Source organism: Pongo pygmaeus, chromosome 13, assembly GCF_028885625.2.
Source record: "Pongo pygmaeus isolate AG05252 chromosome 13, NHGRI_mPonPyg2-v2.0_pri, whole genome shotgun sequence".
In the NCBI taxonomy this organism is placed as follows: Eukaryota; Metazoa; Chordata; class Mammalia; order Primates; family Hominidae; genus Pongo; species Pongo pygmaeus.
In genome coordinates, this window is record NC_072386.2 from 125,067,849 (window position 1) to 125,095,472 (window position 27,624).

At 62.3% G+C, this 27,624-nt stretch overlaps 1 protein-coding gene across 5 annotated transcripts in view; it reads left to right on the plus strand.

The window, feature by feature from the left end:
• RXRA (retinoid X receptor alpha) overlaps positions 1-27,624 on the plus strand; it is a 115,772-nt gene that overhangs the window by 27,307 nt on the left and 60,841 nt on the right. The window contains exon 1 of one of the 5 annotated variants that reach the window (XM_054500690.2): positions 11,417-11,434. The exons of 1 other annotated variant lie outside the window; for it this stretch is intronic. Coding sequence is in view for 1 of the 4 variants with exons in the window: in XM_054500683.2 (XP_054356658.1) it covers positions 19,336-19,345 (10 nt within the window). In the remaining 3 variants the exon portion in view is untranslated. Of the gene's footprint in view, positions 1-11,416; positions 11,435-18,359; positions 18,503-19,324; positions 19,346-20,306; positions 20,325-27,624 lie in introns of those variants that run through there. 3 more of the 5 variants (XM_054500684.2, XM_054500683.2, XM_054500689.2) reach the window with 3 other exon arrangements.

The window sequence follows — 27,624 nt, forward strand, 5'->3', positions numbered from 1 at the left end:
ATGCCCCGTTGGGGCCGTGCCTGTGGGGTGTGTACGTGACCTCAGGCTGAGAATCTGGGGGGACTCCAGCAGCCGTACTCATCCACGAGCCCTGCTGGCAATGAGCTCGGACAGCCTGGCTGCATTTGGGGAACGTGTCCCCAAGGCTGGTGGGGATGGGGCTGCGGGTGGATGAGAGCTCAGCTAAGGGTGCCTGGTGGCTGTTCACTGGAGATGGAGGGGGCCACAAGCTCCTGGGGAAAGGGGGCAGAGGCAAAGACGGAGCCTAGACTTCACTGTTGCCACCATAAAATAACACTTGGGTCCATGCCTGGGAAAGCCTAGAGGTGCATTCCAGCCTTTGTGTCTCTTCTGATAGATGGGATGGGGTGCCTGGGGCCCAGCAGGGAAAGTGGGTTGGTGGATTGGTGATGTCTGCAAGGAGGGTTGTGGGGCACTCCTGCGTGCCGAGTGCTCCCATCCTGGCCCTGTGATCTCTGAAGCTAATCTAATGTCACCCTTCTACCGGGAGCTGCGTGTTTTCACTGTGACTTCTGCAGAATTTTCTGCCCATACTGCTGGCTCTTCTGGGTCCCCCTCCTTGGACAGTGTTGGCGTGAGGAGGTGGTCGGTGCGTGTGTGGTGGTGGAATGAATGAACTCACCCAGGTTGGAGCCAGCCTCACACTGCCGTGGCTTAATGGGTCTCACCTGGGCTGCCCATCAGGCACTTTTGAAGATGAGGAGCTTTTAAGATTCCTGGTACCCAGGCCACACCCCAGACCAATCAGATCGGCAGCTGTGGGAGTGGTGCCTGGGTACCAGGGCTCCCTGGTGATTCTGTTGTGCCCCAGGGTGAGCCCTGCTGGTGGAGATGGCCTGGGCCGGGCATTCCCAGGGTTCCTCCTGCAGCTCTGCTGGCATCTGTTGTGCACTGGCCTTCGCTGTAAGACTGAAATCTTCAGAGGCCATGTTGTTGCTCGAAGTCTCAGATCTGGGCCAAACCTGCCTCTGCTGTCTTGGGCCCTCCAGGCTCCCCAGGCTGCAATTGTCCTCATCCTGGATTTGCCTCTCCCCTTCCCATAGGCCTGTACACTCCCAGTTCCCTTAGAGTGAGTGGAGCTGGCTTAGGGATGGAGGGGCTGAGAGGCCACTGGGAAGCCGTGGTTGGGGAGTCAGGGAGCCTGTCCTGGAGTTCTGGGGTGTCTGGAGCAGAGGGGCTCCGGGAGACTGCATGAGCAGGGCCTCTGGTCTAGAAGTGGTCAGGACCATGATCCCAGGAGGCATATACATCCCATCTCCTGCAGGGATGGGGTGGCTCAGCTCCAACTCTGCCCACGTTGGCTTTTGGGGTTCAAGGCAGGGCTGGGGCTGGGCCACCCCATCTCTGCTGGCGTTTGTCCTCACCTGCAGAAAATGCAGGCCCAGTTGTCAGAAGCTGCGCTGTGGGTCCCAGGTGTATGAGCAGTGCCTAGTGTGCCTGGGCCTGGCATGGGCATCTCTGTGTCTCTTTGAGCTCCCAGGCCGGGCCAGGCACTGTTAACTGAACAGCAAACAGTAAAAAGCAGCCTGACCCTTGGACAGATCCCCCGACTCCTGCCCAGCTTCAGTTTCCTGATACGCTGGTCTCCGAAAAGCTGGGAGGCTGAACAGAGATGAACAGAGCTCACCGGCAGCTCAGTCAGTGCCAGGAACTGCTAGTTGTTATTTTTGGTTAATTTTTCCTTGCCTGGGCTTCACTTCTCAGGGTGGGCTGGGAGGGAGAGGCAGTGGCCCAGAATTAAGGTGGAGGGGTGGGGCAGTAGAGTCCCGCAGGGAGGGGCACCGCTGTCCATAGACAGGTTTTCAAAGATGCCCTCTGCAGCCAGGCTGAGGACCCAGAGGCCCGGGAGCTGTGTGCACCCCCGCTGGGTGGGGGAGGTCCTGGGCCTGCTCCTCTGGAGTGTTCAGCTTGGAACGCAGCCTTGCCACACGTTGGAGGCAGGTAGGGACCTGGCCCGTTGTGCAACCTGCAGCTGTGCAGGAGAATTCCTCCCAGGGCCCTGGGCTCACCCTGCCCTGGAGTCTGCATTTTTCGGAAAGCTCCGCAGGTACCCTCTCAGTGGGTCAGAGGCTTTGAGGAGGTCAGGGTCTGCGCCCAGGTGTCAGACAAGCCCTGGGGGAGGGCAGCTGAGGGGGTGGGGGGCAGCTCCCTGCCCTCGGGATGGCTGCTGGGCCCAGACTGCCACAGAGTAATGGCAGGGAGGTGCTTCCACGACGCCCTCGCTGTGGGATCTGGCTCGGGCCTGTCTCAGGCCAGGCCTCCTTTCCCTGGTGACCTGGAGAAGCATGGACTCTGCTGGCATGTCCTTTCCTCCTGCCCCTGCCAGGTGGAGCAGGGTGGGGCCTTCTGGGGAAGCTGCCCCACCGTCACCTGGCTTCCTTGCCCCAGCCCTGCAAGGGAGCGGAACTGTGTCAGGCTCTCGTAGGTGACTCTCCCTGGGGGAGCTCTGGGAACTTGGGTAGGTCACCTCATCAGCCTCAGCCTTGCTCCCCTCATCGGTAAAAAGCGGGGAAGAGTTTCTACCTTGGATTTTGGTAAGGGGGGGGAGCCATTGTTTAGCTCCCACCGGGAACACACCTGGGATGGCCCTGGGCTGGGGACTGCATGCTGGCCGGGCCGGGGAGCCAGGGGTTGCTGCCTGTGCTTCTGCAGTGCCCACCAGGGCTTTCAAGGTATATAGGGCAGCACGGTCTGCGGGATGGAGGCCCTTCCTGCTGACACAGGAGGCTGGGGAAGGTCCGTGGCTGGAGAAGGTCCGTGCCTTGCCCAAAAGTGTGTCTTATCACCAAAAGATGGCCCGGTGCACTAAGCACCTACTGTATGCTAGCACTGCGGTGGCCGTCCTGCTCAGCGGCTTTTGGATGAGCCATCCTTGGCTGCCCGCAGGGGAGGACCAGTGTTCTCACCATTGTCCTGCTATGGAGGGGAAGGTGACAAGCTTCTCTGGTGGCACTTGTGCCCTCAAAGTGTTGGGAAAGGGTGGTTTTCCCAGGTGGGGGCCCCTGCCCCGCCCCAGCCTCACCCCGCCTGAGGCCCTGCTCAGCCACCACCCTTGATGGCCCTGGTAGAAAGTGTCTCCCGACACCTCTGCACCCTGCCTTTCTCCCAGCGTCAGCAGCCCTGGAGGTGGCCCAAGGCCCGGGTCCATGCCCGGTGCTGGGCACCCCCAGGAAGCTCAGAGGCCCCCAGGCAGAGCCGAGGAGGCGTGAAGGCATAGCCAGGGCGGAAGCAGAACAAAAGAAAAAAATCCACCCCCAAACCCACCCAGCCCACACCCTGAATCTCCTTATCTGTGTCTCCGCAGCCTGTTGCAATTGCCTGCTCTGAGTGGGTTGAGAAATTCGATGGAGCAGATAGTTGCCCGGGCACTGAGGCGTCTAGGGCGGTCGGACAGGTTTGGTTCCTGCCCCAGGTGGAGGGCCCTTCTCCAGAACCCAGAGCAGAAACCTGGCCAGAGTTCGCTGCTGAGCGGGCTGCAGCCTCCCGCATCCTCACCTGGGCTCCCTGCAGGTTCCTGGGAAAAGGGGACTTTCAGGGCCAGGGGCAGGGGATTGCACGGAGCTGATTCGCTCTTTGGGCCCTCTGCTGTAGCCGCGTGAAGTCAGGCGCTTTGTGGGCCTCAGATTTCTCATCTGTGCAGGGGGTTGGGGGACGTGGCGTTGGTGAGGTCCGTATGTCCACGAGGACTGTCCATACCACGAGCACAGTGGGGGAGTCATGGGTGGAGGGTGGGAGACCCCCAGACCTGAGTCAGCCCCTCAGAGAGCTGTGGCCCTGGGTTTGAGGCCAAGGGTTTGGCTGTGGTTTGTGCAGTCCCGAGCAGAAAAGCGAGGTCTTTGCTAGGGAATGCCCTGCTTAACCAGTCAGATATGTTACCCAGAACCTTCCAGAACACAAACATGCACCAGAGGTAAGCAGAATTGGCCACCCTCGGGGCAGAGCACCCGGGAAATTACGTGTTCTTAGAAAATTATGTGTAAATCACGGTTTCTTCATGAGTTTGTTTATTGGTTTTTCCCTGGCAACCTTCACACTGTCTGATCCTCGGGTGAGACCATGGGGGCAGTTTACAGCAGACCCTGTGGGCAAGGGGACGGGCCACAGCAGAGGAGCAGCATCCCACCTGGGGCCTGGGGTGCCCCCACAGAACACGGGGACATGGGATGAGAGGCGTACCCACTGTGCTCCCCAACATCCCAGCTGCTCGCTGGCCTGAGGGCCGGCTCCTGCAGCACCATCTCCACGGGAGGCCGTGGGCTGCTTCCAAGAGGGCTGCTGCCGGGTGTGCCGCCCAGGCCCCGGCCACCTGCCGAGGACGGAGCCAGGCGTGAGCCCGTGCAGGACAGAGTGGAAACACCGAGTTCTGCCTGCACAGGCCTTGGGGTCCTTGCTGGAGGGCTCTGGCTCATGAGCCAGGAGATGGGCACCAGGCCTGTTGGGCCGCCACCAGCCACTTTCCTCCGGCAGCAGGCAGGAGCCACAGCTCAGGGCCAACAGGCCTCCCTCAGCCTGGGTGGGGTGGAGCTGGAGGGAGGGCTTCCTGGGGGAGGTAACAGGGAACATATGGGGAACAGCATATGCAAAGGCCCAGAGCTGGGAGAGTTCCGGGGCCTGTAATGGGGAGGTCAGTAGCTGAGCCTGTGCAGTCCTCAGAGGCCTTGTGCGGGGTCTGGACTTGGCCCTGTGGGTGCCACCCAGAAACTGACAAGGTCTTGTTCCAGAGACTTCCCCAGAGGTCTGGGACCTGCTTTCCAGGCTCCTGTTTGGATGCTGTTCCAGCACAGCAGCACTGCCCTAGGCCCTGCCCTCCCCTCCCCGCCCCTCCCTGGTCATCTGCAGGACTGGGCAGAGCCCCGGACCCTGCCCGAGACAAGCAGTTTCCAGGGCAGGCCTGGGCCCCAGCTGGGGTCTCTATGGGGTGTGCTGGCTTTGGGAACGTTGGCAGGTCTGAGCCTGGCCTGTATGAGTGCTGCTTGCTCACGTGGGGGGTGAGGGCTGCAGGCAGAGGGCCAGGAGTCCCCGGGGCCTGCTGCTGGGCTCAGGGGAAGGGCAGGCGGAGCCCTGGGGCCAACAGCCCCACGTGGCAGGGGGTTTTCATTAAGCCTTGCGCCCACTCCTACCCCATGCCCAGTTCTGGAAGGCTCCGCAGGGTCCAGGGAGCATTCATGGAACAGCTACTGGGGGCTGCCACGGGGAGAGGCCGAGAGGAAGGCCAGGGTGTAGCCAGGGGCGGAGGAAGCTTCCAGACCCGCTGTCTATAAAATTGAGGAAGGCAGAGGTGTTCTTCTTGCTTCCGGGGTCCCCTGCTCACGTCTGAGGGCACGGAGAGTGAGATATAAAGAACACTCATTCCACTGAATAGCTGGGGAAACTGAGGCAGAGCCAGGGCCACCTGCCTTTGGCGTCCTCAGGCGTTGGCTGTGAGATGGGTGTGCTGCTGCTGCCGGCGGCTCTGAAGTGGGCTTCGAAAGCTTTGGAGGCCCCGGAGATAATTATCTGGCAATAATGAGCTAATTAATGGCTGCAGGTGTGCCCCAGCCCACCTCCCCTCCCATCCCAGGCTCCATTCTGCCTCGTGCCTCCCACCCTTCCTCATCCTCTCCACCGGGTGCGCCCTCGCCTCGGTGTGAACATCAGTTCCGTAAGTCATCGCGTTATTCCTGGGGCACTGTGGCTTTGCCTGCTTGGAGGGTGAGGGTGCCCGCCTGGGGAGGGCTGGAGGGGCTACCTTGACCTCCGGGGAGGGGTGTGACGCACCCCCTGTGGATCAGCCACCTGCATTGTTTTCCCTCCCTCCCTCCCTCTGCTGGATAAATAGCACACGCAGGCTGAGGGCAGGGGAAGCATGGCCCTGGAGTCCGGACGAGCCACGTGTGGCCCCGGTGGGGTGGGGAGGTGACACCCAGCCCCTCCCCTCCCAGCAAGGACGTGGCCTGTCTGTCCTGGAAGGTCCTGGGTAGGCTCTGGGCCCTGGTCCCAGCCCGTTTCCCCCAGGGGCTTTGCTCTCGAGATTGTCCTGCCATGCTGGGCAGCCTGGTGGCTCTGGGTGGGCCTGGCCTGTGAGGGGATGGGGCCCTGGCAGCAGAGGCCTTTTCTTGCCCCACCTAGAAACAGGGAAGCTTCTGGAGCCGCAGGGGTCCCTGGGCTAGGGGTGTGTGGGACCGGGCCGGGAATGGAGCAGTAACCGGAGGGTGGAGGTGTGGCGCGCCCAGTGGGCCCACCCGGCACAGATGCCACCATGCTTTCGAGGCCGCTGAGGGGCCCCAGGGCTTTATCTAAGGCCCCCGCGATTGCTCTGTCCTGCCTGGGGTGGGCCAGGATCCCTGGGTAGGGCCTGGAAGCTGCCAGCTGACCTCAGTAGCCTTGGTGGGGGGCACTGGGCTGGGTGTCTGTCTTCCCTGGAGGCTGCACTGCCTGAGCCGGTGACAGGCTGCGGACTGGACTGTCAGGCGGCAGGGCAGAGTGAGCAGGAAGCGCTGGTTCCTTCTCCGTTTCCACCCCGCTGGTCACGGGAGCCTGCTGTGCCCAGGCCTGGGCTTGCTGATGCCTGGAGTTCTGGGTTCGAGCTCTGGCTCCGTTGTGGCTGCAGGCGAGGCCCATCCTTCCCCTGGTCCCGCCGCCTGCAGCCTCAGTTTCCCTTTCTGAAGGACTGGTATCAGGAGACAGTGTGGGCAGCCAGTGCCCGCTGTGCCAGCGCCCCTTCCGGCGCACTTGTGTGCAGGTCGCTTGCGGTTACCCGCTGCTCGCTGGTCTGTGGGAGGCTCTTTTGAAAGCGGTGCCGTTTGGCTGCTCAGCCTGGCGTTGCATGGGGGACATGGTGGCCACAGGGCCTTCGTGTGTTGGGGGTGAATCCAGGACCTGGGACCACAGAGAGAGGCGTTCTGGCTAGAATCTTCTGGAATAAAGAGCCCCCTTCCAATTCCCGGGGCTCATTGGATTGAGGGGCTACCCCCAGGCAAGCCGAAGCTGGGGACCCCGAGGCCTGCCAGTAGGTAGTGGGGAAGCCTGCTGGGGGGAGGCTAGAGCCCTGGGCTCCCTGCAGGGGCCCTGAGCCCCATGCAGGGCGAGGGTTCCGGTGGCCCTCAGAACTCCGGGTGACTCCCGTCTTTTCCCCTGGCCTGGGGTTCAGTAACCCAGGAGGCCTGGAGAGCTTTTGGTGTGCTGCCCACCTCAGAGCCCGGATGTGGTGAGTGCTGCCTCACCCCGGCCCTGCCAGGCATCTTATCTGACGGGCAGGAGCTGGCCCTTCGCTGTCAGACTGGACTGGCCCACGTGCCCTGCCATCTGACTCATCCAATTAATGCCGTGATCATTTTGCTAATTCCTTCAGCTAACTGATTCTGGAACCTTTTCCGGTTGGGCACTGGGTCTCGGAGCTGGGAGGGAACCTGGAGATCCTTTTCAATGTCCTCATTTCACTGAGAGGTAAACTGAGGCCTCCCAGGAAGCACAGCCCTGCCTGCCCTGCCTCCTCCCAGGCTCTCCCCTGAGCCCCCGAGCCGTTCTGTACTGAGGGCCTGCTGTGTGCCCGGCCCCTGGGCATCTCCTGTGGGGAGGACCCTTCCAAGGGTCCGCCTTGCCTACCTGGTGCGGGCTCTGTCGTTTCTCTTTGTCTCTCGGCTGGATGGCTGGGACAGGGATGGTGGTGGTGGGAAGGTGCGGGTGACAAATGAGGCCATGGGCACTGAGGTGTTGCGTCTCCTGAGACTAAATGCCTCCAACGTGCGTGATTCATCAGGGCCTTCCACACCGTCAGTGGCCGTCGCCCGTCATTTGCTGGTAATGAGCTTTTTCATACTGTAATTTGTGTCTCCTAATTGCCGAACGAGCACCTAATGGCTCTGATTAACATCGGAGGGACTCTGAGCTTCCGTGTTTGGGAGCAGGCCTGTGGCTTCCAGGACTGCCTGCCACCTGCCCGTGTGACTCGGGGAGGCAGAATGTTCCGGAACAGGGGCTCAGGGCCTGAGCACGGTGGCGCTCCTTCTGGTCTGACCCAGGTAGGGGTTTCAGTGCCTGTCCTCAGGGTCCCCATCTGGAGAATGGGGACAGCAGTGTGTTCATGCCCTGGGGGGCCAGGGTGTGCACATAGCTCCGGCTGCGCTGGGTTTCTGATGCCGCCGGGCTCTGGTCCTCCCCTCCTGCTGGGCTTGGCAGGGCTGCCACTGGTGGGAGAAGCCCCAGTCTGTCTCCCAGCCTGGAGCTGCCCCCTGGCTTGGCACTGCCCTCTGTGACTCTGTGCTCTCCCTGGACTGCCTGCTGGCTCTGCCCGCCCTGGGCCTTCTGTGCCGGTTGGGAGGGGATGGGCTCAGAGGAGTGAGCGGCACTTGTCCAGGGCCCAGTGCATGGCCGCTGCTCATGGCAGCCTCTGCCTAGAGCCCTCAGTGGCTCCCCTGTGCCCCTGGGGTAGCTCCCACCAAGCCTTGACCCTGGGCCCCCTCCCTGCCTGGTCGCCCCTCCTTCGAAGACTCTTGCTCATCCCCCAAGTCCCATCTCTCCCTGGGGTGGCAGAGGCATCTCTTAGGCCCACCTGGCTGGGTGCCCCTGCAGACGCTCTGTAGCCCGTGTTTCTCCGTTCGTGCCACAAACTGTGTTTCCAGTGGCTTGTCCAAGGTTTGGCTTCCCCAGCCCCCGCCAGACCGTGATCTTCAAGGGGGCAGGAGCCAGTCTGCCTCGTGGTCACAGCACAGTGCTGGCATGGCACAGGCCTTCCTTCATGGGTTTCATGGAGTGAATAAATGATGGTGTTCCAGGGAGCAGAGCCTCCTCCTGGGAGCTGGGCATGGGCTGGGCATGGGGCTGACAGTTAAGTCGTGGATTACTTCACACCTGCAGATACACGCTGCCGTCTGAGCTGGTGAGGCCCAGCAAGGCCTCCACGAGTGTACCCAGCTCTGCCCGCCCCACTTTCTGTCGGCCCCTCATGTGGTCCCGGTCGGCTCCCAGCTGGAGCGAACACTTGGCTGGTGGCGCTCAGAGGAGGGGGCCGGCTTGGACGGGGATCCTGCCTGTGTGTGCCCCCATGCCCAGGCTTGCACCAGCCTCACTCCCGCAGCATTGTCCCCAGCCTGATGTGCCTGCTGTCAGCAGCCACCTCGGCTCCATTTGGAGACCTGAGCTCTGGGTCTGGGCAAATCCTTGCTCTTGTTAATGTGGAGAGGGTGTGGACGGTTGCAAAACAGGACCCCTTTCTCTTGCCCCTTCTCCCAGACAGAAGCTAGGAAGTGAGCCTAGGGCACTAAGTTCAGTAAGTTCACCTTCCCCGGGGGCTGTTGGGTGCCATGTTCTCCCTGTGCCATGTGCCCTGTGCCTGTTGGATGCCACGTTCTCCCCATGGGGACCTTTTGGGAGTCGTCATTAGTGATGGAGGTAACCCAAGTCATGGCCACGGGCGAGGGGGTGGGGGCCTCGTTGCTCTGTCCCCTCCCAGCCCAGCATGTGGCAGGGCTGTCGGGCCTCAGAGGTGTCCCCTCACTCACGGAGCCTGGCGGTGGGCCCTGTCCACCCACCCCATTTTCCTGAGCAGCGGGAGGTGGGAAGGCATCCGTTTAGGGAGTCAGCTAATTTCATACCTCTCTGGTTTCTCATCTAAGGCCCAGCCCTCATGGGCCTGGTGTGGCACCACGAGCCCAGGCTACTGGGCACTGTGCCCCTCCTCTGCAGGGCAGTGTGTCTGTGGGGCAGTTTGCTTCTGTCCTGTTTCTGGGATGGGCCTACACTGCCCTCCAGGGAGGCCCCAAGGGGTGCAGGTGAGCAGGGTTGGCAACGGCAGCTTTGGGCAGGATGGGCACTGTGCCGCACCTGTGCTGCGCCGGGTGTAGCTGGCACGGTTCGGCTGCTGTCTGCCTGAGCACTGCCTGTGCTGGCCAGTGTGTCTCCCAGTCCCTGGGACAGCCTTGTGGGAGGCCCAGGCCGCCCTGAGCATGGGGACCCCAGGGCCAGAGGTGCGACCTGAGTATGGGGATCCCGGGGCCGGAGGTGTGACGTGGGTCTCCTCATCCTGACCTCAGCTCCAGACATGTCACCATCTCCCCCGGGTTTAGCATTTTTTGGGGAAAAGCCTCCCCTAAGAACTATACAGCCAGAAAAAAGAAGAAGAGAAAGGGTTGTGCCAAGAGCCTCGTGGTGGGCATACTGGGTCCGCGCCGGGTTTCTCGTCTCCCAGCTGCCCCTCCTTCACCCCATGTTTCTAGACTCCTCCACAACCGTGATGTTGCCCATCTCTTTTCCCCCCAAATCTCCAGCTGCATGAAGACACTTCCCACTCAGTGGGGTGAGGTCCACAGCGTCACGTGTAAGGTCCAGGCATCAGGGACAAGGTGCAAAAGCCGTGCGGTGGGAGCTTCTGCTGGAGCGGGAGGGAGGTCCAGCAAACGCCCACTGTGTGGGCACCAGGGCACTGGTGGCTTCAGGGGGCTCCAAGCCCTGGCATATTAAATGGCCTCCACCCCAGCATTGATGGACAGCTGACCCTCAGACGCTGACTCCAGGAAGGGCCTAGGGTCGGTGTCTTTGGGAACAATGTCAACAGCAGCCTCTGTGTGGGGGTCCGGCTGTTATGGGCTCTGTGTTTGGATGCTCCCAGCAGCCACCAGAGGGCAGCTTGCATCTGTGGGAAACTGAGGCCCAGACAGGCCGGGGCACAGTTCTGGTGGGGCCTCACCTGCCCTTCTGGCCTTGGCTCTGCAGACCCTCTGGGCCACTTCCTGCCAGGGGTGTGGATACGGTGGAGCAGCCCTGGGTGCTCTGTGGCTCCCAGCTCCCCACACCCCCTAAGCTGGGCTCTTCTGGGCAGGGCTGGGGCGGTAACCCTGGGGTGTTCTGGGAGATTGGAGACCCCCTGGGGGTCCATGCTTTGCCCAGCCTGCCCCTGCTGACGTTAGGGCTGCCTGGGACTCATCTGGGTCCCTAGTGTTGGTGGCTGGGGGAGAGGAGCCAGGAGCGTGGACTCTGGCATTCCAGGCTGGGACTGGCCTCTCGGCCCCTAGCTCGAGGCCCTGGCTTTGAATGTTACATAGATGAGGCCTTATGTGGGTCCGTTCCCTTCTGCTTACCTGCCCTCTTACTTATGAGGAGGCTGACACTAGAGAGGGGTGTGCCCTGTCGTGGTTGCCCAGCTGGGGGGCGGGGCAGGCCCACAGCTTCTGGGGAGAGCGTTTCCCAAGGTGGGGTCTGGTGCTGGCAGGAGGGTGCGGGGTGAGCCAGTGGCTCCGGGGCCACCACAGAGGCGGCTGTTGCTGGAGGGCTGATGGCACGCTGGGCCCGGGAAAGCCCCTCGTGGGCCATCTCCCGGAGTTCTCTTGAGGGCCCCTGTCTTACGGATGAGGAGATAGAGGTTGAGGGTCATAGCCCCAGCCTGCAGGCGCTCGAACTGAAAGCCCTCGCCTCTCGTGGTGGGGCAGCGCGTCCCAGGGTGAGTGACCAGGCGGCCTTGGGTCTCTGGTGAGCTCAGGGAGCGGGGCCCACGTTGCCTGGCCCAGGTGGGATTTGGCAGGTAACGCTTGTGGTGTGTCCTGGTGTGAGACCCGGTGTTCTTGGCTGATGTGTGGGTTTGCTTATGGGGTGGACTAGGCCGCTGTCCCCACCTCCTCTCTCTGGCTGTGGCCATGGCAGTGTGGACCAGGCTGGGGCTGCACTGGGGCCTGGGTGGTAGGGGGTGATCTGCTTGTCCAGTGGCTTCTGTGGCTTTTCTGGGGTCCTGGGCTGTCCTTCAGCAGGCCTGGGACTAGGCGGGGACAGTGGGGACGAGTTTCAGGTCTGTTCTTGGTGGCTGTTAACTCTAGGCCAGATGTAGCCCTGAGGGGCCCGGCAGAGTCTCGGTGGGGCCAGCTGTCGGTGGGTGAGGTGCCCCAGGGGAAGGGAGGGCCAGCCCAGAAGGACTCTCCCATTACCCTCTGGTGGCTTGCCCACCCCACCATTCCTACTGCCAGGCTCAGGCCTGTCTTGGGGAGGGGTCCTGGGCTAGGATTGGCCGTGGGGGAGGTGCACACAGACACTCAGCACAGTTGTGGCTGCCTCCAGTCAGGTGTCTGGCTAAGCGAACCCTAGGAGCCGCCTGTCTTTGCAGGAGCCGCGGGGATCATCTGGCGGCTGCCTCCACCCCTGCCTCCACCCCTGCCTCCACCCCTCCCTTTTTGGGAGGTGGGGCTTGGCATCTTCAGCATTTCTCGTGTCTTAGTAACAACCTGGGAGAGGTGCTGTCCCTGGGTACAGATGAGAAGCTAAGGCTCAGAGGCACCAGGGCCCCAGTGGGAGGCGGCAGAGCCTCTGGTGGCTCCGTGTGGCATGTTCTGGGGCTGTGTGTGGGGCCAGGGAGGGTGTCTTCAGCACAGGTGCCCGCTGTGTGGCCTCCCATGTGTGCCCAGGAGGAGTGGCACAGCCTCTCCCTCTGCCCACTCCCCATTCCTGCCCCGCCACCAGGTCCAGCAGGCCTTGGAACAGGCTCCAGAATTGCACGTGATCTCAGACGGTTCCCAGCTTCCTCCGCAGGGCGGGGCTGCTCCAGTCTCTTACACCAGCACATCTGCAACTCATTACACTGCAGTGTCGGTGGCAGAGTGGCCTGGCCATGGCGAGCTCCCGGCGGGAGTGGAAGGGGCCCCCTCCCCAGCAGCCACCCCGTGCCATGGGCCTCCAGGTCCTCCGGGAGCAGGACTAGGCTGGCCTGGGGACAGCACCACGGGGCCCAGCCAGGGCTGGGGCAGGGAGGAAGGGCCCCTCCACCAGTGGGCTTTGGCATCCTCGTGAGGAGCTGGGTGGGGCTGGAGAAATCAGCTCCCGCCAGCCTGATCTTCCTGCCTTAGAAGCTGAACCCGGGGGACAGTGTTGGTCAGAAAGGCTGTAGACTCTCCACGGAAAAGGAAGCCTGGCACCCCTCATGCTTCACGTAGGCCACCCTAAGGTCCACAGATGCTTGGGGACAAGGATTAGCGTGAGCAGAGACACAGGAGTCGGGGACACATCCCAGTCGGAACGTGGTGGAAAGGCGCCAGGCAGGCTGAGTCGGAGATGTCCCTCAGGCTCCTGCTGGGAGAAGGGGCTGGTGGTTGCCGGGCCTGCGCATCCCCACCCCTGCCCTCCATGCCACTCTCAGCCTTTGCCCAGCACCAGGCTTATTATCCGATTGGTTAATTGGTTGAGATACAGGTCAACTCCCATAACAGTCATCTTTTTAAGGTGTGCAGTTCAGTGCGTTTTCATCCACACACTTGCACAGCCACGACCACAGCCAGCTTTGGAATTTCGAAGCATTTCCACCAACCCCCCTAAAGAAGCCCCGTGCCCGCTGGAGCCGCTGCAGTGCCCCGCCTGACCCCACCAGCCACTCCCCTGCCTGCCTCCTCCGTGGATCTGACTAGTCCTGCGTTTGTGGTCTCCCTCGATCTTCAGAGCAGTCTAGGTGCTGCGCTGGGCAGCGACTGAGTCTGCAGTGGGGGGAGGGCGGTGACCCTGTCCGGGGAGACCCAGCCTTGCTCCCCGGAGCCCACCCTTCCACTCTCTGTGGGAAGAGAAGGACACTGAGTCTGCCTTGGGTTTCTCCTGCGTCCCCGCATGCAGGGACGACGTGCCAGGGCCGGCTGTGTGCCCTTACTGTGGTGATCCCACTTTACAGATGGGAAACTGAGGTTCAGTGGTCGAGGAGCCAGCACTTGGAGACACGATGTGAAACCCTTGGCTCCTGGCCCCTCGGCCAAGCTGTCGGTGCAGTGCAGTGACCCTGGCCGGCTGGGGAGGGTGGGGTGGGCTTCCCTTTGTGGGGGCCTCAACTTGCCTGCCTGTGCAGGGGGTGTGTGGGGCACCAGGGCCCCCCAAGGGCACAGAGCCTCCTTAGCACCTGCAGCTCCCCCTCGGGTGGGGGGTGCTGGGGTGTCTTATGGCCCCTTCTGGGTCCTTGGGGTTCCTCTCCCACACCTGAGGACCCGCCCAGCCTGTCTCTGGCAGCCGAAACTGGTTCCTGGGCACCGGCTCAGCCAGCAGTTTTGTGCTGACCCTGCAGGAACTGCTAATTAAGCTAATAGTTCCCAGAGCTGCCTGACAGCAGCTGATGGTATCGGCCTTGCCGGAGATGCTCCGCCGATAAGCCGCTCCCTGCCTGCTCGGAGTAATTTGTTATTAAACACCACAGCTCGCGCATGCTCTCCGCTCTGGAGGTGCCAGCTTGCAGGGCCAGGAGCCTGCAGCAGCGGGCCTGGGGCTAGGGTCTCCTCAACCCCCTCTTGGGACTCCCTGCCATGCACCTGTGTCCCTGGAGAGCCCTCTGTGGGGGAGGGAGGCCAGGCTGCTCCCCGATGGATGGTCAGTGCCTGGCTCTGGCTCCCACAGTGCCCCATGTCCCCAGGGCTCTGCTGATGGTCAGCTGGCCTTGACAGGTGCAGCCAGGTGCCAGCGAGGTGCTGTTCCGTCCAGTGGGCTTGAGGCCCCCTTGGGAAGTAGGGCAGCTGCTCACTGTGCCCTTGCCACCCAGCCCCTGCCATGGGGGCCACCGGGGCCTTCCTGCACTGTGGTGTTCTGGAGATGCGCCCTGCAGGATGAGAGGCTCAGGCAGCAGAAGGCTGCAGAGAGCTGGCTGGCTTTGAGCAAAAAGTCAGGTGTGCTGTTCTGTTAGGGTGTGTGTGTATGAGTGTGTGTGTGTGACTGTATATTTTGTATGTATAGGTATGTGTGACTGTAGGTGACTGTGAGTGTACATGCATGTGGATGTATATGTGTGTGGCTGTGTGGTGTATGTGTGAGGGTGTGTGTGTGTGACTGAGGATGTATGTGTGAGTATGAATGTGTGTGGACGTATGTGTGACTTCATGCTATGTGTGGATGTGACTAGGTGAGTGTGGATGTGTGTGTGACCATGCGAATGTGTTTGGATGTGTGCGGGTGACTGCATGTGAGATGTGTGTGCTGCGCATATGTGTGACTGTGTATGCGTATGTGGAAGTGTGAATGCGGGGGTTATGTGTGTGTGAGTGTGGGGGTTATGTGTGTGTGAGTGTGGGGGTTGTGTGTGTGAGTGCGGGGGTTATGTGTGTGTGAGTGCGGGGGTTGTGTGTGTGAGTGCAGGGGTTTGTGTGTGTGGGGGGTTATGTGTGTGTGTGGGGTTATGTGTGTATGGGGGGGTTGTGTGTGTGGGGGGTTATATGTGTGTGGGGGGCTGTGTGTGTGGGGTGGTTATGTGTGTGTAGGGGGGTTGTGTGTGAGTGCGGGGGTTATGCGTGTGTGTGGGGGGGTTATGTGTGTGTGTGGGGGTTATGTGTGAGTGTGGGGGTTTGTGTGGGGGGTTATGTGTGTGTGTGGGGGGGTTGTGTGTGTGTGTGGGGTTTGTGTGTGTGGGGTTGTGTGTGTGAGTGCGGGGCTTGTGTGTGTGTGGGGTTATGTGTGTGTGTGCGGGGGTTATGTGTGTGTGAGTATGAGGGTTGTATGTGTGGGGGGTTATGTGTGTGTGGGGGTTATATGTGTGTGAGTGCAGGGGTTATGTGTGTATGTGGGGGGGTTGTGAGTGCAGGGGTTTTGTGTGTGTGGGTTGTGTGTGTGAGAGTGCAGGGGTTTTGTGTGTGTGGGTTGTGTGTGTGAGAGTGCAGGGGTTGTGTGCGTGTGTGTGTGTGTGTGGGGTTATGTGTGTTGGAGATTGCAGCTGTTGTGCCTCCAGGGGCTTCTTGGATACTGTCACCCATTCCCTGTGAGCTCTCCACACCCCCACCTTTGTGTCCCCTCCAGCCCCACCCAGGGCCTCCTCCCTGTGGGCTTGGGAGTCATGGGCCTGGGTTTAAGGTCTGACCTGCTTGGTGGCCTTGGCGTGTTGAGGCCTCTCGGGTATCGTGTCCCATAGCTGCCTTGGTGCACCCTCCCACAGCCTCACATTCAGAGGCAGAGGCGTGGGAGGAGAGGCTGAGTCGAGAGGTCCCCTTCTCCTAGTTCAAGGCTCACTGTAACCTGAAACTTTACAGACTCCATTTACACAGTCCCGTGTGTGCGGGTGCATGAGCCCAGCATGTGTACTGTGTTTGCACACGTGGGAGCTCGCCATGGACTCTGCCTCCCGCCCAGTGGGATGAGCAGGGTGTGCTCAGAGCCTCGGTGCACCGAGGAAAGCACAGCCCGTTTCCCTTTGCTGGATTGGAAGTCACAGTGGGGTACTGGGGGCTCCCAGACAGGTGGGAACGGGGGCCCACTGCCTGACTCCCTGGGACCCAGCTGGGGTCTGGTCCTTGGTCTTCTGATGTCTCGGGTCGGAAGGATGACTGTCTGTCCCATGGCTATGCCTTTGAGGAGCCCCGGAGGCCCTGTGGGGTGGTGTCCATCCGCATGGGACGTGGGGGAGCACACGCTCTGAGCTTGAGCACTGGCTCTGCCGCCGCTTGGCAGTGTGACCTCGGGCAGTGCTGCACTGAGCTTGGCAGGGCTCTCTGCCCTCGCCGTGCCCACTGCTGGGAGCACGTCAGGCCTCCCTGCCCGGCTGGCTTCAAGGCCTTTTTGGTCCCTGTGTGCAGACGATGCCCCTCACTTCGGGACCCCACATTACTTTCTTATTTGTGCACTGGTTTACTTTGTCTTTCCCCGTGGGGCATCACCTCTACAGGACAAGGCCAGGCCTTTGCCCCGTAGACGAAGGGCTCATGGTGAGCCCCTCATTTGGGATTCTGTAGCTCTGCTGGGGCAGCCTGGTCATGCCAGGGCCTTTCAGGGTTTCAGAGTGCTGCCTGCGATGTGACCTCCCTGGTCGTCCTTCCTCGCCACCCGCAAGCTGTCCCCGTGTGCTGGCTGGGCCCTGGGCTGCAGGCTGGGGCCAGGGAGATCTGGACAGCAGCGTCCACCCCATGCAGCTCGCGGTGCCAGGTGGGCCTTGTGCACAGCTGAGCTCAGACCACAGAGGGTCTGGGGTTGGAGGTGGCGTGGACACGATGAGTGCCCTCACTCCAGGAGAGAACGCTGCCAAGAGAAGGGTGGCTGGCCCGGTGGGTAGCTGCTGAGGGGCCGTCGTGGAAGGTGGGTGGTCAGCAGAGGGTACAGTGTCCCTTCTTCCCCTGTGTTCCATCTGAGGGAGTGGCAGGAGCCGGAGGGCCTGGGGAAGAGGCCGCATCAGCCTCATTGAGGGCTGAGTGCTGAAGACAGTGTGGGGGGCCCTGGGCTGGCAGGTGGGTCACGCTCACTCTGGGACATGCTCAAGAGAGTGCCCTGGAGAGGGGTTTGCATCCGAAGCTGATCCTGCTTCCCCATCACATTCCCATCCAGTTACAAAAGTCTTCCCTCCCACCGGCCCAGTGGGGGCTGCTGGGGCTCGGGGCTTAGTGGGGTCCTTGCTGCCTGTCTCGTCTGACGTGTGGCTTTGGAAAAATCCCTTGACCCCCCAGGCCTCTGTGTCCTTTGCCAGGAGGTCTCAGGGGACCAGTCATCTACAGCCAGGGTGCTCTTGGGCAGCCGCCACTGTCTCTGGCCCCCCTGGTGTTTTTGCTTCACATTCAGGCAGGGCCAGGGCAGCCCTAGCTATGAGCCCAGGTGGGTATGGGGCTTGGCGGGGCTGCCGTGTGTCCAGTGAGAGCCAGCTGGGCTGAGCTTCTCCTCAAATGCTGATGGGGGCCAGACTTCTGGGGGCACCTTCTCTTTCCGTAACATGATCTCCCTTAGGCCTCGCCCCTAACAAGCTGGCAGAGAACTCTCGCCCCATTTCATGGCCGTGGCACTGGTGGCTTTTGGGGCAGGGCCTGGCGGCTGGCTCTGGGGCCAGTGCCTCTGGTTCACTGGGCCTGTGGCCTGGCCCTTGCGGTATGGAGGATGGGCCTGGGGGTGGCGTGCGCCCCCTTGAAGTGGTCCGCCCTTGCTTCTGCCTGTCCTGAGGACGAGGTCATCAACTGAGTCGGGGCCACGGGGCAGCCATGGGTGCGCGAGTGCAGGGCCGGGCCTGTCTCCTCCGGGCGGCGTGGCAGGTGGCTGGGCCAAGGTGGCTGCAGCCCTTCCTGGGCGCTGCTGCGTGTTGAAACCCGTCTGTGACGTGGCCAGCGGTGTTGAAATAAGTGCCTGTGCATTTCCCAACATCCTGCCAGCCTGGCAGGACTGGGTGCCAGGCCCAGCCTGGGCCTCCCTTGTCGGGTGCTTGGGCCCCACTTCCCTCCCTGGGGAGGGGAGGAGAGGCCACCTCGAGGGAGTGACGTCAAGGCAGGGTGACATTAGTCTGGGCCCACGGGATCCTTGCTACTTCCCCATTTTATGGAGGGGAAACTGAGGTGTGGGGAGGGGTGAGGATGGGTTTGAAGCCAGGCCATCCAGTCTCAGTGCCGCTCGTAGAGGCAGAAGGGCGTGGGGAGGGAGAGGGAGAGCCAGGTCGGCCGAAGGCGCCTGGCAGTGTGGCAGGACACGCGCCCACTGGGGAGGTGGAGGGCCGCAGCCAGGGCCCCAGCCAAGGGCCGCCTGGATGCTGGCTTTGCTGCTTGGGGCTGGAGCGCGGGCCCGTCCTGGACCGAGTATGGGAGATGGTGTGGAGTGGGGGCTGCAGGTGAGTGTCCCTCTTCCTTTGGCTGGAGGAGGCCTGGCCCTGGGACTGTCCTGTGAGGGGAGACAGTGGTTGGACTCATTGCAGAATTGATTCCTTATCACTGGGTTCCAGGCACATGGCTTAAAGGGCATCACGGAGGCCTCCCCATCACCTTAGAGGGCATCACGGAGGCCTCCGCATCACCTTAGAGGGCATCACGGAGGCCTCCCCGTCACCTTAGAGGAGGGCATCACAGAAGCCTCCGCGTCACCTTACGGGGTGGGTGTTATTAGGCTTAGTTTAGAGGAGGAGACAGAGGATCAGAGAGGCCCACTGACCCGCCTGGGGGCCCCCAGCAGGCAGAGGAACTGTGTCCAGGTGCTGGACTGTGAGGCCCTGCTATTCCCGGGACTCTACCGCCTCAGAGGGTGGCAGCAGAGGGCCTGGCAGGGCGTGTGCTCCTTTGGGGCAGGCGAGTTCTGGCTCTGCCCTTGTAGGCTGTGTGACCCCAGGCGGTAGCTCAGGCTCTCTGGTCTGGACTGAGCGTGGAGCTGCTGGAGATCTGGAATCTGGCTCTCTGGTGAAGGGGCAGCAGGAAAGGGGCTGAGACCCAGCCTTCCTGGTTGCAGAGCTGCCGTAGCCCAGACCCTCCTGCCTGCTGGGTGGGGCCTGGCATTCCAGGAACCTGTGGCCAAGCCTGGCTTGGGCTATGGTGTCTGCCCTGGGTTCGTCAGCAGGGGAGGGGCCCTGGAGACCAGTCCGTTATGGATGAGGAAGCAGGTGCCCAGAGAGGGTGAGGAGCTGGGCTGGGCCACACAGCCAGGCGGCCACAGAGCTGGGGGCGATCAGGAGCCATGCTTTCTGGTAAGGCGGAAGTGTCTGGGGCCAGGGTGGGTTGAAGGACTCGGGTCCCAGAGAGCAGCCTTTGGTGCTGTTCCTTGGGCTAGGAATGACAGTAACAGGAAGGGCATGGCCACCGAGATGCGCTCAGTTATGGGCACCTGCCGCCTGCCAGGAACTGTGGTCCACGCCTGACTGTCTTTAACAGCTGTGTGCCTGCTGCTGTGTGCCGGGCCGTGCGCTCAGCCCTTCTCGTGTGTGATCTCCAACCCTGCGTGTTCCCAGGCCGTTGGCCCATTTTCCAGATGAGAATACTGCGGCGCAGAGAAGCAGCATTGTGTGCTGCAGTCCTTGGCCATGAGGTGGTAGGGCTTTTTTTGACCCAGATCTTCCTGTCTTCTGGTGCCAGGGGTCCCCATCGTCTGTCTGTCACCCTCCCTGGGCCTACCTTCCTCATGGTAGACACGTGTGCAGGTCTGTCCCATTCTCCAGCTATCCACAGAGGGGCCAGGGGTTGGCATGGGGAGGTGTCGGAGCCTACTGGGTTGTAGCTGGAGGGAGGTGAGTGGCACCTCCCACAGGCAGCCCCCCTTGATGTCTCCTCCGCCTTGCCACATTACCAGCCGATAGCCAGGCTCCTGGAAAAGGCTGTCTTTCTGACTCTGGACTGGGTGCCCCCGGGCAGGGCCCACCTTTGTTTACTAATTTATTTTAATTAAAATTTTAAAAATTAGAGACAGGGTCTTGCTTTGTTGCCCAGGCTAGACGTGAACTCCTGGGCTCAAGTGATCCTCCCGCCCCGGCCCCTCGGGTACTGGGGACTTCAGGAGTGCGCCACCTTACCTGGCCTCCCAGCCTGGTTTTTCTCTGCCTGTTCCTAGCCCTGGGTTCGACGGGGGAAGCAGTCACCTGATGGGCAAGTGCTCTGAGTGGTGCATGAAGGTGGCTGTCCGGGCGGCTGTCTGTGCTGTCGGTTAATCCTCACAGCTTCCGGGAGTTAAAGGTGAGGGCGCCATCCCCTTTCTGAGGACAAGGACATTTAGACCCAGCGAGGTTGAGTCAGATGCCCAAGGCCCTGCCCAGCCGTGAGCGATGCAGCCAGGACTCAAACCCAGATCCGCGGGTGGCGGCCGCTGTGCCCCAGTGGAGCCTGAGCCTGGGCGGTGGTTGGCACTCACCGCCTGTGGGATGGATGAGGAAAGGCCAGCCTGGTGGTCACTGCCACTTCCCCAGTGTGCGCTGCGCCCGGCCTGAGGGTGGCTCTGGTCCCCAGCTGTCCTGATGGGTGAGGGGGTGAATCGCAGGCCACCCTCCTGGTGTGGGCTGCGCTGGTCACTGGTCGCTGGTCACAGGGATCCCGGCCCTCAGCCGAGGCCCAGGGCCACTCTTTCCATAGGCTCTGGCTTGAGGGAGGCCCCTGGGGCACCCCCCGCCTCCGGTCTTCCTCCCAGACCAAACCCCCACAACGTCCACATGTTGAGCCCCGAGAAAATGCCGTTCCCTCTGCCTACCCAGAGAACGGCCAGGCCAGCGGCTGCCTGGGGGGGCACAGCAAGTGGGTGGTAAAATTTAGATCTTTTGCCTCCTGGCGACTTCCTTCTTGAGTTTCATTTCTACAGAAGAGGAGATAGAGGCTCAGAGGGGTTGTCTAATCGGCTTGGGGAAGCACAGCTTGGCAGTGCCTTGTGTTACTGCTTGGGTCTCCTTGGAACTTGGCACCTGCCTGGCTAGTTCTTAAGTACTGTGGAGACTACTGCAGCCGGCGCCGACCTGGTCCCGCTATCCTGTAGGTCTGTACTTGGCACCTGCTATGTGCCAGGCACTGGCCAGGGCCCAGGGTGTCACAGTGGAGTGGCCATGGCCCTATCCTCAGTAGCCCTCAGCCTTGGCACCCAGGGTGAGGGGCTGACTGTGCCCTGCACTACAGGGAGTGCTCTTGAGGGGGTATGTAGGAGATGAGACCCCTACCCCAACTGAGAGACTCTGGGAAGGCTTCCTGGAGGAGGTGTTACATAAAACGAAGCCAGGCTGGAGTAAGCCAGGAAACAGGTGGAGGAGTTTCAGGCCCAGGGAACAGCATGTTCAAGGCTAGAGGCGAGAGAGCCTGACGTGTTCCTGGAATGACCCAAGGCTGGGGGTGGAGAGCAGGCTGGGCCAGAGCACAGGTCACTGTGGGGAGGTAGGAGCTGCCTGCTGTCTTCTTGGCCTGGTGCTGTTGGCTGTGGCTGGCCGGGCACCCAGGAAACCTTCCTGCCTCCAGAATCACAGTGGCTTCTGGTGTCTGGGAGGGGGGCGACCTTCATGGAGGGCGGCCAGGGGCTCCCGGGTGGGCTGTGGACACTGCGAACAGTTGCTCCAGGCAGTGAGCAGGGGATTCCAGGCAGGTCCTGGCCCAGAATAAACCCTGGTTCATCTGAGGGTCAGCCTGGAGACCGTGTGTGGATGATCGGCCTGACGGGAGAGCTGGGAGTGACGCTGGGTCGGCTGTCTAGTTTTACAGCTGGGAACATGGGCCAGGGCTAGCGGGCAGCCTGGGGTGGCCAGCAGGTGGGCCCGGGCCAGCAGCTCTGGGCCCTGTGTGGGTTGTCAGGGCTGGAGGAGAAGCTTGAGGGCTGGGGCGGGGGTGATTTGGAAGCAGCCACTCCCTGGTGCGGAGTAGGAGGGCTGGCTTCTGGCGGGAGAGCATTCTCGGTGTGAGAGTTTGTGTTAGTGGCTGGGGGGTTGCTGAGATTCTGTAAAACACTCCCCAAAACAAACAACAAACACCGCGTGCCCTGCAACTCGATGGCAGAGGCCACGTAGAGAAAACAAGCTGCCGGCCGCCCGCCCTCCCTCCTTCCCTCTTTCTGCGCTGCCCCCACCCCACCCCACCCCACCAGGCTCACAGCCTGCTGGTCTCCCTTCTCCGCACGCAGGCAGATCATGGCAAGCCTTGCTATTTATTAATTTTTTAAAACAAAAATGGAATTCAGATTTGTGTTTCCTATCAAAGTTGGGATCTTCCTTAGGAAGGAAGGCACCCTCCCACCGGCCCCGCTGGTTGGGGCGGAAGAAGGCGGCCCCTCTGCAGGCACAGCCAGGCCTTCTCTTGGAGGCCCAGAGGGGCGCCCTCAGCCACGGCACCTGCCCGTGCCAGCTGTCGCACCTCGTGGTGCCAGGGTTGTGGGGGTCTAGGAGCTTCGGTGCCTGGCAGGGTGCGTGTTGGTGCATGTGTGTGTGCCTCGTGCTCTGACCTGTGCGTGTGCCTGTGTGCCCCATCCACACCGCTCCCGTCTATGCTGTCTCCATTCCTCCACGGGGGCAGAGGTCCCTCCAGTGGCCCAGCCACAGCCCCCACTGCTGCCCTGTCCCACCCTCTCTTGTCTGTCCTCCCCCGCCACCCCCCACACTCTGCTCAGGCAGCCCTGGGCTTATGACTCGACAGCCTGGCCAGCTGCGTGGCCTCGGCCAGGGCGACCTTTGTGTGTTGGAGCCTTGCCGTGTCCTCTGTCTATAGAAGGTGATGCTTAGGGAGCTCTCAGAGAACCAGTGAGACCTGTGCTGGCTGGTGCATCTCGGGCATTCAGCGCGCGGGCAGCACCCTCCCTGGCTGTGCTCACCGGGGAAGCTGGGCACTGGGCATGGAAATGAAAGCGTGGTAGAGAGGGACTTCCTGGCTCCTTGCAGCGGAGACCAGCCAGGGGCGCAGCCCTAGGGATCTGGCTGGGCCTGCGGGCTGCAGGGTCTCAGGAGGGAGGGAAGGGGCGTAGTGAGGGCACCTTGGGCGTCGAGTCTCTGAGGGGGTGCAGGAAGCATTTCCTTACCTGTAGCGGGCAGTGGGTGGGCTGACCTCTGGGCCATGTGTTCACCGGCTGAGTGTGCGATTGTGTGCCCTGGCCCCACGCCACGCCCACTGTCCCTGACCCGTCAGCCGGGTTTTCCTGGCAGCCCTGTGACTGCTGGCCTAGGGGCCGGGGGGGCTGGCACTGGGAGTGGGGACCTGGCCAGTCTTGCTCAGCCTTTGGGGATGGAGCCCCAAGCTCGCTGCATCCGTGCTGGGCACTGACAGCACCCATTCTCACCCTCTCCGTGCTCCGCTTTCATTTCTGGGGGCCTCTGGCAGTGTTGGGGTTACTGATCTCCGCCAGCCCCAGGGGTGTTGGGTCCTTGATGGTGAGCTGGCTGCCCTCCCTGGGCCACATGCTGTCCCACATGGAAGGCGATGGCGTTGTCCCCATCACTGCCTGACCAGGGGCAGGTGGCCCAGAGCATGGGAGGCCCGGAGCATGGGAGGGGCCCCCAGTGTCCAGCGCATTTGTGGGGCTGGGCCCTCCTTAGAACTCAGCCCTGCGTGTGCTGGCATCACCGCTTGGGAAGGCACGCGTGTCCTTCCTGCACGGCTAGGTGAAGTCTCCGTGTGTGTGTGTCCTGCAGCCAGCACACCCACACCCCCAGCTCCCACGACCCCTCAGAGATGACCGTTTTCCCAACTTCCCTCTCCGGGACCACTTCTGTCTCTTGTTGGCCTTTATGAAAACGGAGGTCAGTTTGGATGTGGGGGTCAGGGAGGAGCACTCTACTCTTGCAGAGATTTAACATTTTTATTCTGGCCTCCAGCTTCTGCCTGATTTTCACCGTCTGTGTGTGCGTTTTGATCTGTCATGCCCTCCTGCTCTGCAGACCAGCTTCTGTCCCCAGGAAGCCATCTCGCTTCCCCCCTCCCCACCCACCTCCATCAGAACCAGTATGGGGGACGTTGCGTGAGCTGATGGGGTGCTGAGCGGGGACCCTCCTGCTCTGCCACCCTTGGAGGGGCTGTGAGAATCCAGGTGTGTGCGGAAGGGCTGAGCTGGGGCAGGTGATGTGCAGCTCAGCGTCGGTCAAACCCAGGCCTGGCCCTTGTGCTGTCCTCCTGGAGTGGTGGCTGTGGGGGCACACAGTGGCGCCCTGGGTGGTGAGCAGGTTTCACGACGACTGTGGCTGGGGACGAGGAGCTAGCTCGGCAGGAAGCTGGCAGCCACCCAGGGTTCTGGACAGGGCCGGGGCAGAGGGCACAGGCAAGGCACAGAGCTCCGGAGGTGCCAGGCCACCCCAGCTGCTTCCTGGGAGATAAGTTCCTGGCTGGATGCTGTCATCCTAGGCAGAGAGGCGAGTTCTCTGTCTGCTGGGTCGGCGTTGGGGAGCCAGGCCGGTGCTGGTGTTGCTGCCTTGCTGCCGCCACCTGAAGGTGTGTGTACCGGCCAGCGCCTGTGTGTGGGGTCCTTACCACTGTGTGGTTTAACCCTTGTCACCTAAGAGGGCTGTGGCCATCTGCCTCCAGAACGCAGATGGTGAACAGAGCTGGCCTGGTCCCGAAGGGTCCTGTGGCCCGGAGGCAAATGTGGATGCTTGTTGGTTTATTTGCTTAGAGGCAGGCTCCTGGGTGCCAGGGAACAGGCTCTGGCCCCTGTCACCTGTCCCCAAGGAGCAGTGCCTGGGGCAGGTACCGAAGTGGTGGCCCTCCCTGCCCCTGCCAGCTTCAGGACCGTGGCCATTAGGCTGGGTCGGCCGCTCACAGTCACAGGAGGGGTGGGTAGGGAGCTCTGACCCTGGGCAGCCTGTGCCATCCGGTTGCTCCCAAAGGCAGCCTGGAGTTGGGGTTTGCCGAGGGAGGCTGCCCCTGCAGACCCCAGGCTGTGAAGCACCCCAGCCTTGCAGGGGTGCCTGCAGGAGTCCAGGCAGCCTCAGGAGTGGTCTCTGGAGCCTGGAGGGCAGGAGCCAGGCCATCCTTGGCTGTGACTTTGTTTTGTTTCCTCAAGTCAGATTGTCCTGCTTCATCCTGTGCCGGGAAGAGAGATCCTGCTGCTGTCCTCGGGTGGGGACACACGTCTCTTGCCTTCCCTCCTTGAGGGTGGGGGTGGACTCAGCCGCCACCCATTTGTCAGTCAGCAAATGCAGCTCCTGCTGGGTCACTTGCCTGCCAGCTGAGCTCCTGGGATGCAGCCCGGCCTGTGGGGCCCACCCGGCTCCTCCAGCCTTATAGCTCCTCCCCACCACACCTCCTCTGCACAGCAGGACCCGGAATTATGCTGTTCTCGGTTGGACCTGCTTGTCCGTGCTTAGCTGGGCCTTTCCGGATCTCTGTGGGCTCCCTGAGGGCGGGGCTCGGGCCTGCCCCATCAGCAACAGCTGTTGCCGAGGGCACAGATGCCCTGTGCATGGGGTGGGGATAAAGGAGGGCTGGGGGCTCCGTGACAGACAGTGGGAGGGGAGGCTGGCTGTCCTGTGGTGAGCTGCTTCTGGGGCACCCTGAGATGGGGCCTCCCTTCACTTCCTGGCCATCCAGGCATCTGTGTCTGTGTCTGGGAAGTCGAGGAGGACCCCCAGGACTGAGTCGCTGCCCGTCACTGACCGTCTGTGGCAGGCACTGCCAGTGGCCGTGGCCCAGGGTCTTAGTGGCTCTCCCTTATCAGGGGCTTGCTCCAGGCCTTAGACGATGCTCCTGTGCTCCCTGACAGCCGCAGGGTCTCACCTTCTTGCTCCAGCCCCTCTCTGACCCCACCCTGCGGTCCTGGGAGGTAGCAGGACAGCCCCAGTATACAGATGAGAAGACTTAGGCCCAGCCTGGGTGGGTTTGTGGGTCCAGCTCAGCCCCTCTGTGCCTGTGGTCTGTAGAGACCTGGGCCCACCTGCCCCTAAGGATGGAGCTCAGCCTTCCCCAGCTCCAACCCTGGGGCCTTGTGTGGGAGGGGCAGTGGCCCTGGGATCTGGCTTTGGCAGCTCCAGCCCCCTCTCCAGTACGGCAGAGCCTGGAGGCATGCTGGTCTCTGGGTCCGAGACTCTGGCCTCCCAGCCTGCTCCCCTTGGGGCGGGGGAAGGCCTCGGGGCTGTCGGAGCTTCAGGATTAGGGACTCCAGCCCAGCGGGGGCTCCCTTTTCTGTGCCCCCTGCCTGAGCACAACCTTCCTGCCCTCTCCCCTGCAGCCTCTCTGTTGCCGTGGTCGGTCGTGCCGCCTGAGGGCCAAGTGTGGCCTTGGCACTGCCACCGTCCACCAGCGGCAAGTCAGGGCAGGTGCCTGTGTTGGGGGTGGCCGCCCGCGGTGTAGGCCGGAGGTGGCGTGCCGGCCCCGTGAGTCACGCCGATCCCAGGATGGGAGTGGGGGTGGCCGGGGCACTGTGAGCTGGCGTGCTGAGGCTGGCCTGCCCGTGGCTTGGCCTGGGGGCAGGGGTGGGGTGGGGTCCTGCCCGGGTTCTCCTGGAGAACCTGGGTCAGGAGCCAGGGGCCAGATCAGGGCTGGGGACTTTGCATGGGGTTGGATAGAGGCTGGGGTGGCCATGAGAAGTGAGGAGCCTCCCACGAGCCAGTGGTTGCAAGGAGCAGATGGCGCCTCGCAGGTGGGCGGCCCCCCTGGGAGGAGGCTGCAGGCTGGGAGGTAGACAGGACGGGCCTCTCGGTGTGATGGTCGGGGTGTCCAGGGACTGGACTTGGGAAGGGTTGGTGACCTAGTGCCATGGGGTCCCTGCTGTCTGTGGCTGCCTCTGTGGCCAGGTCTTGGCCCTCCTGTTGCTGTCCCACGACACCTGGCTGTGGCTTGTCCCAGCTCCTGGGCCAGGTGGGGAGTGCAGCTGGCCACCGAGCCTCATGGAGCACCTTTGCAGTTGCCCAGCACCCGGGTCTGGCCGAGGTCTGAGGCCAGAGGAAAGGCCTCCTCCAGAATCCAGGGCTGCCCGTCCTGAGGTAAGGGGCTTCGAGCTGCAGGCAGACGGCCCCTTCCACCCATGGCCGGATCCCCCACTGTCAATCTGCAGTAGAGACAGCAGAGCCCCCGGGAACCCCTCCCAGCAGCTGAGGGTTCAGGGGGTGCCCCTCACCGTACCGGGGAAATGTGGCCCCAGGGGGCAGGAGGTGCAGGGCCCAGTCAGAGACTGAGTCTGAACCCGGTGGGGCCTCAGGCCAGCTCTGTGACCCGGACAAGGGGTTTTCCTTTTTTGAGCCCCCGTTGCTGCTGTCAGAGCCTGTGGTGGGCACTGATTTGAGGAAGGACAGACATGGGCTGGGAGGGTTGAGGGAGGCCCTGGAGAGGGGGACCCCGGGGAGGGAGATCTTGGAGCTGCAGAGGCTTTGAAGAGGCAGGGATATGGGAGAGTGCGGCCAGGGTGCCCGGCCTGGGCTGGGGGCTGGGTCCAGGGATGCGGCTGGCCTCACCTGCTGGTAGAGCCCTGTCTGGAGGAGTTGAGCTCAGACCTTAGCTAGTGCTGACCTCGCTGGGGCAGAGTGCTGAGAGGGGCTCTCTCAGGGCTGTCTCTCAGGGCTGGGCCCTGTTGGATCTTCTAACGGTCTGAGTG